Below are 14,069 nucleotides of genomic sequence, written 5' to 3'. Positions count from 1 at the left end.
AAATGCTAGCAAACATAGCAAACAAAAGGAGAGGAAGCTTTGCAGAATATCCTAAGATCTTAAGTATTCATTCTGGGCTAAAGAATTAGGAAGTGGTAAAACCAAAACTTGTATTTCTCAAAACACGACATAATAGAAATCATATGTTAACAGTGTCATTCTTCCAACTGACACAGAGTGCCGGAAAAAATGCACTGTCCTCTTTTACTCCTACTGGGAAAAAAAAACGTGAGAGTAAGTGTCCTATCTAATAGATGCGATTTCATTTAGTAGTGAGGTAAAGGCTAAGGGTAGTTTATATCCCATACAAATCCTATCCCTGCTTCACACTGCAGCATGAGCAGTGCAAGGAGGGTGGGAACGTGCAGGGAAGGAGGAGTGGAGCCTTTGAAAAAGAGCAAATATGATATCTTTGAGGAGGGATAAAGCAAAGAGTTGCTGTTGGCTGAGGCTGGAAGGGAGTGATGGAGTGCAAAGCCCTTGCCCAAGCAGAGCCACCTGGAACAGGCTGCCTGGAGGCAAGATTTTTTCACCCATAATGATGGAAAAATGAAAGAGAAGAATACTTGTATATGCACATTCTTGTACATACACTTGGAAAGGTATACAAAAGCTACTCTGGGGGACTTATTTGAAAACATGTTGATTTCAGCGTGAATTTACCAGCATGGACAGGTGACAGCGTGCATATACCAGAAGAAAAAAACACTTCACATAGACCTATGGTATATGTCTTGATAGGGTTGTTATTATTATCATTGCTATTAAATTTAAAAGATTCTAACATTTGTTCCACCTGTGAGCACATTTCACCCCACATTAGGAAAGAAGTTTGTACAGTTTACACTTACTATCTGAATTTGAGATACGATATAAACATTTCAATTAGGGTATATCTCCCAATTTCACATTTCCCAAATTCCTTGTAAGAGAATGGATTTGACTCCTCACACCCATCACAACAAAAACAAAACCTTTTTTCCAATTGATTTCAAGGACTGGAATTTCCAGATACTAAGTGAAACATTTTCAATGTTAGCATTAAAAAGAATTACATTTTGAAAAGGAGAATATTTTTCACAGAGAATTCAGATTTCTGAGAATTGCACTGATTAAATGTTGAATTGGTCATAATATAACTTTCAGGTCATGTTTCCCCAATTATTGAAGTGGTCTGCTAAAAATTTATCATATGATTTAAATAAAAACACGGAAAATGAAATAATAATATTAAACTCTACATGCTCTACATTTTTACTTTAGGTTTATTGTTTTTAATAAAGTTTTGATTCAATTAAACAGCACGCAGCTGTTAAAAACAGACAACATCTAAGATCATGATGAATACTGAAGTTACTTACATGGAGAAATTACACTGTATCAAAATTATTTTTGTTGGCATAAAGTACAGGTTCTCTGCCCATAATGGCACAATAAATTAGTGCTAGAATGCTAAATAAAAACTTACAGAATTATATGCACATAGAAACATCTTACATAGATTGGCTTATGCTCTAAAAGTTTGTCATTTCCCATTGAGGCAATTCTGAAGTACGAAAGTGGGGAAAATCACAACAGTTGGCTGAAATAATTGGCAACCTAGGGAAATTCATCCACACCAGCAGTGACTAAAAGCAATCACTGTGTGACAAACATTGAGAGACTCACATAAAATGAATGCTCAACTCCTAAGACATAGAAACTTGCCTTGAGCCACTGATTGTGCTTGAGTAGCAAAAAGTCTTTCAACAGGAACAGCAAAACCAAACCAGGAGTGGGAAGGGAGTGCTATGGCATCCTACCTTGCCAACAGCTGGGCTTTATGAGAGGCTCCACCATTGCAGAGGCACCCAGCAGTCAGGCACACAGCACCCAGGCTGCCACAGCAGCAGGGGCATAACTGCAGGCACCAAGGCTGCCCCTGACTGTATACACATGCCATCTGCTTAGCAAAGCACTCAAGATTTCAGACACTGTTATTCCAGACCTGCATCTTCTTTAACCGGCATTAACAGGTTTCTTCAAAAACCTTGTGGCAGGAAACAGAACAGGATGGTTTCTCTGAGGGGATTTTTCAGGCTCCTGAACTGTGAATCCCAACACTGTCTCCTTCCAGGGAGGCTCACCAAGTGGAGATCATCTTCCACCCTAATAACCTACTTGCTTTGTGTCAGAAGACCTGATTCATTTTGTAGCATTGGTGCAAGGCAGAACTTTGGGAGAGAAAAAAAACCTGTGTCTTAAAGAAAAATCCACACTATCCTTACGATCTCTCTTTCCTAAATATACTGGAGACATACAGATTTTTGAACCTAATTTAAATGAGGCATTTAAAAATTTTGTAAAGCTTGACATGAAAATACTAATATTTCTCGCATATATAAGATCACTAATAAAAACAAGTCAGTGTTGGAGAATTATAGAATGCTTTGGATTGAAAGGGACCTTTTAAGATCATCTAGTTTCAATTCTCCTGCTATAGGCAGGGATACTTCCCTCTAAATCGGGTTGCTCAAAGCCCCATCTAGCTTGGCCATTAATGCTTCCAGGGAGGGGTATGCACAGCCTCACTGGGCAACCTGTTCCAGTTTCTGAAGTAGCCTGGAAAAATTGTACTGTTTAGAAATGGAAAACCTCTGAGGATTGCTATAGAGATTAGCACCATCTACCTCAGTAATGTGGTCAGGTGAGAGATCCTAAGGTGTTACACACTTGGAAGAGAAAGAGAGAAAAGGAAGAAGAGATCCCTGGATCTGTATTTGGGCTGTTATTCCACTTCCACAGTACAGGGGAAGGCGGCAATCTACAAAAAAGGTACTGAAGGTTTTTTTGTGGAGATATGAGGACAAACAACAGAGAGCTAAGGCAGGCTAACTGTATCCTCCTTCACCTTCTGGAAGATACATAAGCATTATGGCTGGAGGTCAGCCTGAAGTCCAAAATATCACCAAGGGAAATACTAAAAGACCCACAAAGACAAATTGCAGAAACTGAATAAATTTAAAGACTCTGGGTGATTGCATGACTAAGGAACTCATGAGTCCCTGAAATAGGGCCTAGATCCCACAAGCAACACAAAAATGATTTCAAAAACTGAAGCATCTACTGCTTGGCTTTGTGTCCCTGAGAGGTACTGGAAATTAAGACAGCTCAGCTCCCAGTTTTGATCTCACTTGTGCTGAGAACATCTGAAATCATGAAGGGGCAAGAGGCAGCTGGGTGCACAGGTCCTTCCTTCCCTGGGTGCCTCACCCCAGTACTTCCATTTTCAGTCCTTTGGCAAGGAAATCGTGCACTTAAGGCTCTGGAGAAGTCATTTTCCAGTGCTGTTTTCCTGACAAGAAGTTAGACAGCTCACAAAGGAACTTGTCTCCTTTCTTGGGAGGAAAACATTGCAAGGCCTACCAGACTGAGACCTGAGGCAACCCCCTTGCTTACTGGCAAAACCCAGAAGTCACAGCAGAGCACAGTCACACAGGCTCTGACTTCTGCTGCCGACTTTTCTCACTAGAAATCTTTATTCTCATTCTTGATCTTTTCCTTTCGTCAGTTTCTACAAATGACTCAGACTGGAAAACAGAGTCAGGGGGATAATTTCCCTCTAAAATTGAATGCAGCCATGAGACTGCAACACAAATCAGAAGGATACTTAGCTGAGTTGTCAGTGTAAGAACTGAAATAAATGTTGACATTTATCAAGAAAGCTCTGTTGCACAGGGAAATGGTAGCTGTAACTGGAAAGACAAAAAAATAATTAAAAAAAAACAACCCTGAGAGAAGTGCAGTCTAGGCTCAAAACTTGACATTTGCCCAAAGATCTGAAGTAAATCATTTATATGAGAAAGCTAAGCACACATTGAAGCTACTAAAAAAACCCTGAAGAGTGAACATCTAAATAAAGCATGAGAAGGGAAATAAATGAGAGAGGAAAGGTTAAGGTCAAAGACAGCTCACCAGAAAGCCATGCTAAGGAAACCCAAGGCTAAATGTGACCCCATACTAACATCCTCAAGTAGCATAGGGAAAATTATTTCTCTGACATGTAAGCATCAGAACAGAAAAAAAAGAGTTTGTTACCTTGAATGTCATCATTGAAAGTGCAATACTTGTTACGGTACTTATGCAGCAGGCGGAATGCATTAACATTAGCAAAATCCTCAAATTGAATGAGACAGTTCATGCCATAACTGGAAAGACAAAATAGAAAGTGCAATATATTATGAAAATATGTAATTGTGTATTAAAAGGCTACTAATATTTGCAATCAGATTTTGAATACAAGTATAATATGATGATATAATATGATAACATCTGCTAATACATTTCTGTAACATTCTGTATCTACATGCTAATATAAATTATCTACAAGGCATAATTAGAATGCTAATGTTCTTTACTCAGTTCTAGGTTAAAAATAAAAGATCAGGGAAAAGGCCTGCAGACATCTCAGCAGCAGTCTTCATAGAGCAATCGGCTAATGAGTAAAAAGATTGGACCCATAGGAAGGGCAGTAAGGAAGTAACACATTCAGAATGTGGATTTTATTTTAATGTTATTTTACAGATCAGCAGCTCAACGTCACTCACAGTGCCATACTAACCCATTCCTGTTATAAAGTAAGCTTTTAGTAGCAAGATAATTAATCTAGACAAATGGTAAACATACGACAACATATTAAGGAAGGAAACCAGAGTTTGAATAGAGTTACACTTGGCTAAAATATAAGAAAAATTTGTGTATATGCAGAAAAAATGTTATCTAAATGTTATATCTACTGTTTGACTGGGTTGTCAGAAAGGATTGTCTGATACGAATTTGAAACCTTTCTTAAATAATGCACTCAGAAGCAAAGCTACCAGCCATTTCTACACTTTGTTGTCCCCGTAGCTAATGAAATAATTCAAACTGATATTTTCTATAGTATGTTGAAAACATCTGTATACACTATATGAATACATCATATTTTGAAATTGTAGTATGCATTTGCAGCAGAGCACATTAGCAACAGAAAAACATAAACTAACCAAAAAACATAACTGGAATACTTACACAAGGGGGAAAAAAGAGTACAACTTCAGAAGTTTAAAATGTAGGGTCAGTACTAAAACTGCCTGTAGAGGTTTGGAAATATCACATAAACTTTATCCTACCCTGGAATAATATTAGAATTTCTTTAAAAAGTGTTTTATACTTCAGTAAATCCAATGTCAATTCACACAGAGTAAGAGACTTTCTGTTTAAAACTTTTAAAGAGTACTGAAGCAAGGTTTGTTAGTTATGAAGTTATTGCCATTAGAGAGTAAGCAGACAAGATCTCAAGCAGTTTCTGCTTCATCCAGAAAAGCAATACATACATGTAATGGGCAGTTCACTATACTCTGCTCTAATGGTAATTGAGTTTTCTTTAAACTGCGTATGTTTGTCAGCTGTTTGTTAGCATAGACATCAGTATAGAAAATGCAAAAAACTCCTGTAACTAATTTCCATAGAAATCACATGTTTACACCCACATTACAATTAAACAAAACTACAAAGATTCCACTGGCAAGAATGGTAATCCCTGCTTAAAATATATGCATCTTCAGCTTTTATGGAAAAACCTGGGCTTCTTCAGCAGCATGACAGACAACCATTAAAATACAACTTGGCTAGTCAGTAATTGAGTATAGTAAACCACAGCTGAGTTCAAATAAGAGAAGAAAATACAGCTACTTTTCAAAAATTATCTTAAATCTCTAACGCTATTCAGTATCTGATATGAATTGCTGTGATTCCATAAGGATCCAGGAGCTAATCGTTGGATAATAATTTGAAACTAATGAGATTAACACTCTCAAGCCCCAGAACTTGGTCAAAGTGCTTTTCTGATGATATTATGACATTCTTTACCAAGTAAAACATTCAGTTTTCTCATCTGCATTTGATTTTTCTCTATTTTCTTATTTGCTGCCTTTCTAGACACATATCAAAACCCTCTGTGATATACATTAAATTAGAGTCTCAATAGAAAATATTCACTCTGTAGTGAGCACACTACCCATACTGTGGAGCAAGATACTTTGCCTGATTGATTAAAATAAAAGGAACAAAGGCCCAACAAATGACAGTCTAATCCTGGGCCTCTCAAATTTTGACATTACAGCAGAAGAAAATTATATGCCTCATTTTTATTCAATGCAAGTGATATATATGAGACCGAAGTAAAAGCCTGAGGCCTTGGTGGTGCTCATGACTAGTAGTATTTCATGAGGTTTGTGAAGGTTTAGCATTAGTGCATCAAAGAAGTCCAGCTAAGTTCAGTCACTGGCATCCATGACAGTCGAGAAAAAGGTAGCATTTCTCTGCTTGGAGCACTCCTGCTCCCACAGTTGCACCTGCTATTTAAAACCACTAACAGGTGATAAATGCAAATGAAGCAACACAGAAGAGAAAATCTCTGGCAATTCAGAAAACCCCCTTGCAATAGTTAACTGGCTTTTGAATGGTTTTAGTTAGAGACTTCTAAAAAGGGAAAATATTCGAATCAACACCCATGAAAACAGAATGTTTCTCTTTTTTGTGCCTCATATCACTTCATCACAAGTTTTTGGATGCCCTGTCCCTACAGGTGTTCAAGGCCAGATTGGATGTGGCCCTGGGCAGCCTGGTCCAGTATTAAAAGTGGAGGTTGGTGGCCCTGCATCTGGCAGGGGGGTTGGAGATTCATGATCCTTGAGGTCCCTTCCAACCCTAGCTATTCTGTGATCCCGTGTGATTTTCAGTTTGGAAATGTATTTCTGTATAGGTGGATATGGTAGACAAATGTCTGCAGGATGAGGAAGGACAGAAGGACTTTATTGCTTGCCCAAGTTAGGTCATCAGACCCTGTTGTGCTTTTCAAACAACTCAAATTACAGTAACTGTAGACCACTACAGTGCTGTAATTCATATCATTTTTAAAACGCTATGGTAAGAGGAAATCTAAGAGTATAACTATTATGATTTTATGATTTTTGTTATCGGTATTCCACATCACAGTATCATGTAGTGCACTGGGAGTTAAAGAGTTAATGCTCTAGTTCCATGGATTGTCAATAGTTCCAGGATACCTTTTACTGAAGAGAACTACAGCTCCCAGAAGACTTCACTGTTTGTTTCCATTTTCCATTCAGAAGGAAAGATAAAACTGCTCATGAGTCATGAGATCGCCCCTTATTTTATTGCTTGTCTTTGTGGTGTATACTCGCCAGCCATCTCACCTTCAGCATTAGAATAAGGCCTTAGGTTTTGGACACTCTCTCATTTTATTTTATTTATTAGCTTCAATTCCAATTATATTATATTATATTGCGTTATCTTGCATTCTGCTATCATATTTAGTAACTTAGTTTTCTCCCTTGGTTCATTGCCTTCTCCCTTGTTTGTTCTTAGGCCCATCTCTCTACCTTTTACCTTTTCCTCCTTTCCTCCATTTCAGAGCATGGGTCCACAGTTTCCCCTGCCCCATTTAGTCACAGAACCAGGCCTTAATTAAGGCCCAAACTCTTGATAATAACTTCCTAAGACATAATACTCCTAACATCTGTTCATCAATTCTTTACACATATACAGCACAGATTGACTTCACTGAGTTTCCTCAGATGACACACTGAGATTTGCTACAAACAACATAATCAGATTAAAAAAGTATACTAAATGGTTGCGGCTGACTATTACATGGGGCAAGATAAAGGGAGAAGGCCCACAGCTGAATGCCAGCAGCTCCAGGAAGAACAAGAAGCTTAGGAGGCAAAGTTCTTCAAACAAGTGCCTGTCAAGATAGGAAAAGCCTTAAGAGATATTTCTTTATATTTTAAAAGCTGTGGAACTACATAATGCTATAGCACTAAATGAAGTTATTAATCTGTATATTGCTTATCTAAGTAGCTGAAGTCAAACATCACATGCTTTAGGAGAATTTCATCTTCATATTTGAAACTTTAAGACATACCATTCAAAATATAACCTGGAATCTTTCTAATTTGAATGTGTCAGTAAAAATGGAGTCATGGAAGCAAGCAAACATCCTATATGATGATCCTGCAGTGCTGTAAGTCTGAGTCACATCTAACATATCACACTTTATCACTTGCCTGAAATAGAAACAACATTTATGCATCACTATGCCTCACCCAGGTATACATAGGGGATAACTGGGAAAGTGAGGAAGCATATAACTAACATGCATGTTCACATTGAAAGGTGATATAAATTACCAAAGAAAGAACTTAACCAGTGAGCGTCAACTGCAATCAATTCTTCTTGTTTCTGGAAAATATTTCTCTGGTAGCAGTAGCTTGGCTTCAGTAATCTGGCTGGGACTGCTGGATTCCAGCAGGCAAGTATCTCGTAGCTGCAAATTCCTCTCTTTCATCTGTTTGGGCTCTGTCACTGTGGTAGCTGATTAAAAAAATTATAAATCATCCCTAAAAAATGATAATTCAGACAACTGCTCTCCCTCATAAATCCTGTTTCATCACCCACGTCATTTTGTGTACTTGAAACTTAGTCTCTTGAAGTCACGTAGGCAGTCTGAATCACAATCCAACTGGACACAAATTCAAAGGCATCTTTCCTTTTTCTGTTATGGACAGAAAATGCTGACAAGAGTGATGGTAAGTATGTAACTTCAGATTTGTCACTGAGTGTAGGAGGCAAATACTGGACAATGGATTAAAAAAAGACAGTCCATTAGAACAATGTGTTGTTGTCAGAAAACACTCTAATGCTATTGCTTATTTACAACATATTTTGGGTAACAGCCTTAGTTTATTTTGCTCTATTTATAAATAAATTTAAATTCAACTGTCTATGACAACAATGTTAATCTCTCAGAATAATTTTCTGGATTATATATTTATGTAATGGTCTGGAGAATAATGTCCACAGCTCCTTAACCATACCAAATTCATAATACTAGCATTTTGGCAACCCCAAACAGGGAAAACCCTCAAGAATCTAACGGGAGCATTAAAAGTTTGGGCATGATTTTGAATTCAAACCATACGATCAGTGAAATCCACACTTACTTCTGCAGCAAATATTTTTTTCTGGAAATATATTTAGATCATTTGTTCTTATTGCCAGCCATTGTTTTGGAAACCTTCCTAAAGGGGCAAGTAGCTGTTTTTCAGGCTTTTAGAGTTTCCAGAATCCCGTATGAGTATTTTCTTTGTTCATGGGGTCTGGAACTGAAAGAGACTTAAAAGCCATCAGAATTGGCTGCTGACACCCATTCCCAAGAAGGGGCTGAAGCAAAATGGTAGCAATATTGGCATTCTCTCCTTTTTCTTGTGCGTCAGTCAGTCCCACTGCCAGCCAGGCCCATTTATAGTGCATCAAGACAATGTGGAAACAATCTTATTCCTTTCTACTCCAAGTGCTCCAAGTTTGCTCATTTCCATACATCTCACTGCTCAAAGCAAACTTAAAGCACAACAATCATCAATCTCATTGTTGTGCCAAAGCTTTCAGGAAGGAATGTCTTCCCACTGTCCCTCCCAGTAGCTCCTCTGACCTGGATATCTTCCCTCCCCCAAGCTTTTAACTTTGTTTCATCATGCATCCATCCTAGTATCCCTTCTTCTAACACAATTTGAACCTTCTGGTTAACTTCAACTAAATTTGGCAGAGGGGGATGGAGATTTCCGCACTAATTGCTACCTGTCTGTTCCATGGAAAAAAGTGATGGAGACAAGAAACACTCGCATAAAATCCTGATGTGCTGCAGCTGCACAGGACAGAAAACCCTTCAAGGTGTACTCAGCTCCTGACAGTGCTGCAATGAGAATACTTTCCCAGGAGAGATATCTTTAAATAACAGATAATTCTCACTCTTGGTCCTGAATTGGAACAGCAAGTTGGAGACATAGCATTCTTCACAGGAAGAGATTGTCTGCAGAACTTTTTCTAAAGAACTGTCAGCATCTCAGCTTTCCACAGGGAAGTCTGTTATGTGGAGAGTATCTCTGATGCTTATAAGGAGACAAACAAAAACAGATTTTCAGTCCATGCTCAGACACCTCTTACATAAGGGGCTTCCCGTGCAAAAAAAGAAATCATCTGAAAGCTTTTGCAATACAGGAGCATAAACAATTACTACAAGTAAAAGGTGGTCTATTTTTTAACTTAATTTTTTATAATCTTGGTTGCATCACACTGTGTAGAGACTACTACTTGCTCTTTAAATTGAAGACTTCGTTGAAATATTAAATTGAAAACATTTTTAAGGATACTCTGTTTAATTTTTGTGCATTTATTGCTCAACTAAAAGACTGATACTGATGGTCACTAGAGAATCTGAGGTAGCTTTCCTCTACTTCAGTATCTCATTGAATTAGCTATCAAATTTTTCAAGGCTGTAAAACGTAAAGACTGTTAAATAACTCATCTAAGTTAGCACTGTTTGTAATTCTGAGTGGGTTTTTTGTTGTTATTTTAGTTTGGTTTGTTGTTTTTTTTTTTGCATTTAGATATTTGTTCTAAAGTTCTTCACACAGTGTTCTTAGGAACTGGGCTCTATTACAACCTTGACTTTTCCAGTGCATGCTTATAGAGTCTTGTAAAAGATATGGACTAGTATGAATGAGCTATGACTGGAAACATATACAAAAGCACCAGAATAAAAAGCAATGGAAATATAAAGGGAACAGCTTGCATTGATAACAAAGACAGTACTGACTGCAGAAAAATTGGAAAGAAAAAAGTCCTGATTACATGAAGAGCAACAGACCTGAGCTCAACTTAAAGGGAAAGCCATGACCACAGGAAAACAGCAGCAACAGCAGCATGCTATCACAGCACATTCCATACACACTGATGCTGCAGGAAGTCAGAACACAGTCTGAAAAATTTCAGCATGAGAACACACAGACAGACAGCAGATTTGTCTAATATGTTTGAAGACTAAACTAACCAAGATATTTGGCAAAAAAGAATCGAGCTTGTATAGATTTTGGATCTTAAAGGTGTGGAACACCTGTATTAAAAGAAGTGTATCATCTTCAGACACAAGGAACCCAGGAAATGCACCGTGGGCTTCACAGTCAAGGCTCTTCTGCCTTCAGTGCTGTGCATGAGCAATGCTGGGCAGATCACCAGGACACACAAGACTGATGCTTGTGAGTATGTAGGTGTAAGACCAAGTAGGTAAAACCAATTAGTTTGCAGACTTTGTAGCATGAAAATGCCTCCCTCTTCCATACAATCTTGCAATGTGTGTGTTCAAATTCATCTCCTCTTTGGGGATTTCGCCAACCTGCCTTCTCTCACTGTGAAAATTATTTAACTTCCCTCAGCCAGAAGGTGCCTGGATGACACAGATAGTCTTATGCTTGTTAAACAAATAATTTATAGTTCTGAAATGTCATCAAGTCAGACACGAGCCAAACTCTTACGCTCTGTTCTTGACATACACAAATATCAGCACTAATAGACCATCTCATTGCCATGAGAAAACATACCACACAAAAATTTCCACAAATGCAGAAGTATGAAGGCTTTGCTAGTGCTGAAATTAAATCAGGGAAGGAAAAAAATAACAACTAAAAGAAAACAACCCACAACACTACTGTATTATAAATGTTGACAACTTTCTTCCTCAATAAATAAATACATAAATTCCACATGTACTCGAAGTTAATAGTACAACGAATTAGAGTGACATTTCCTCGTGAATTTGAACTAGTTCACTTGTTACCTAATCCTTTAGAGAAGAGAAGGGGAGACCTCATTGTGGCCTTCCAATACTTGAAGGAAGCATATAAACAGGAGAACGGATGACTGTTTACAAGGGTGGATAGTGATAGGACAATGGGAAGTGGTTTTAAACTGAGAGAGGGGAGGTTTAGGTTGGATATTAGGAGGAAGTTTTTAGCACAGAGAGTGGTGATGCACTGGAACAGGTTGCCCAGGAGGCTGTGGATGCCCCATGCCTGGAGGCATTCAAGACCAAGCTGGATGTGGCTCTGGGCAGCCTGCTCTGCTGGTTGGTGACCCTGCACATAGCAGGGGGGATTGAAACTAGATTATCATTGTGGTCCTTTTCAACCCAGGCCATTCTATGATTCTATTATACAATTCTATGACCCTCACCCCATCTAAGTATAAAGTACAACTCTGGGAAATGTGATTCTGCTTCTCCAAGCTATTCTACTTCTTTTCTCAGTGTTACTGTTCTCGCTGCTCTGTGCCTTTGACCAATGAACAAGGTCAAATTATGTTCAGTTTCATATTCATTTAAAAGAGATGAGTGCAGATCTGAGAAAGATTATCTGAGGTTATATTCTTTCTTTTCAGTTGCTGCAGTTCTTTTTTAGAGACTTGGCAGCGTGACCTCCACAAAAGGAAGGAAGGCTATTCAGCAGATGGAGCAGTCAAGTGTCTCGGCAGACTAAATCAGTGAAACAAAGAAACAAGAGAAAAATCCATCTCATCTGGAAAGAACGAGCAGCTCGATCCCCTATGAGTCCTTATCTGCAGCTAAAGGTGCAAATCACATCTTGCCCTCTCAAAACTGAAAGCAATCTTTAGTAAGCTCTTCAAGCTTTCAAAATGTAATGAGCAGTCTTAATTAAGTGGCTTTACATTCAATCAGAAAGGCTGTATATATTAAAAAAAAAACTATGTTAAAAAACTATGATTATTACTGACTGTTTCAGACTGTCACAATATTTTACTGTGCCAAGAAAATCATCACAGAGACTTAGTTGTGCTGGGAGCTGTACTCTCTCCATCGCAGCCAACACACTTTTCAAACAAAAGATTTCAATGTTCTAAATTTTTGCCAAAATTATAAAAAAATAAGTACATACAGTAGCAGTTGAGCACTGCTCAGCAAGAACATGGGAATGTCAAGGGGAAGCCATCTATATGATGAAAGATGCTATACTGTATATATTAACAATTACAGTGAATACTGGAATCGTGTTCTGAGAAGCCCAGATTCCTAAATCTGGACGTGAGATGTTACTCTGAGCAGCTTCTCAAATCTGTTTTAAAATGAAAGCTGCACTTGAGAAAGAAAATATCTCATTCGAACAAACTAAATTTGAGTTGCCTAAGTGCATTTTAAGGAGTTTTGCAACATAGCACATAAAATTAGTTCTGTTTATAAAAGCCTTATCTGTCCTTGAGAATGAACTTTCGTATATTCACTGGGCTGCCCAGATACAAATTTTCCCCATATTCTATAAAAGGGTGAGGGTTTGCACTATAAGCAATAAATAAAAAAGGGATCCGTGGCTGATAATTTTACATCAGTATGTTTCATATTTTTCCCACTATATTTACACATCTAGGTCTAACTATATTTAAAAATACTTCTTCAATAAAGGCTAATTTATTAAGGTACTTAAACATATGAGGATTCCAGCTTAGATCAACAAGACTGTTCCTTTACTTCAACTTAAGTACGTGTCTTGCTGCCTTACTGAATTAGACTTGAATGATATAAAGCAAATGCAGTGAGTTTTTGGAGAAGGTATTACATCTTTTACCAGATCCTAAAGATAGCTAAGTGCCTATAGGAGGTTAAATCAAGATGCCTGCACTTCTGTATTCAAATAGATTTGTATGAGTCTATAGATGTGTGCTCTAATATAGGAGATGAAATTGGATAGGAAAATTAGTACAAAGCCTGGGGCAGCACATCTGTTCTTTTCAGCTGCTTCTTAAGCTATAATGAGCAGATGGAAATCTCGCTTTTACCACTGACAGCTTTCACCTTTACTGTTAAAATGCAAAAAGTAATGGCCTTTCAGAAATGTCAGAAAGGTTGGTAGTAGGAATTCTAAAATGATTTCCAAAAGATTAAATGCATTCCACAATTTGTGTACTGTTTGATCATTTATGATACAGATCGCACCCTCCCCAAATCCTTGATGGTGTTTTTAAAGCATTGAAGTATCTTGTTTACCTGCAATACAAATTACTTGTGAGTAAAAGAATCATATTGGAAGTTAGATAAGAGAAATAGAGAATGTAGAATTTATTTGTATCTAAGTATTAATTACACAACATGCTGTTTGACTTATGGAACTACAGATGTCACA

General features: G+C 37.8%; 1 protein-coding gene across 2 annotated transcripts in view; it reads right to left on the bottom strand.

The window, feature by feature from the left end:
• ME1 (malic enzyme 1) overlaps nt 1-14,069 on the bottom strand; it is a 157,136-nt gene that overhangs the window by 29,448 nt on the left and 113,619 nt on the right. For both annotated transcript variants that reach the window (XM_010707673.3, NM_001303206.1), the window contains 1 exon segment: nt 4,078-4,187. In XM_010707673.3, the coding sequence (XP_010705975.1) occupies nt 4,078-4,187 (110 nt within the window).

Source organism: Meleagris gallopavo, chromosome 2, assembly GCF_000146605.3.
Source record: "Meleagris gallopavo isolate NT-WF06-2002-E0010 breed Aviagen turkey brand Nicholas breeding stock chromosome 2, Turkey_5.1, whole genome shotgun sequence".
NCBI lineage: Eukaryota > Metazoa > Chordata > Aves > Galliformes > Phasianidae > Meleagris > Meleagris gallopavo.
This window is presented reverse-complemented; position numbering and strand designations above follow the sequence as displayed.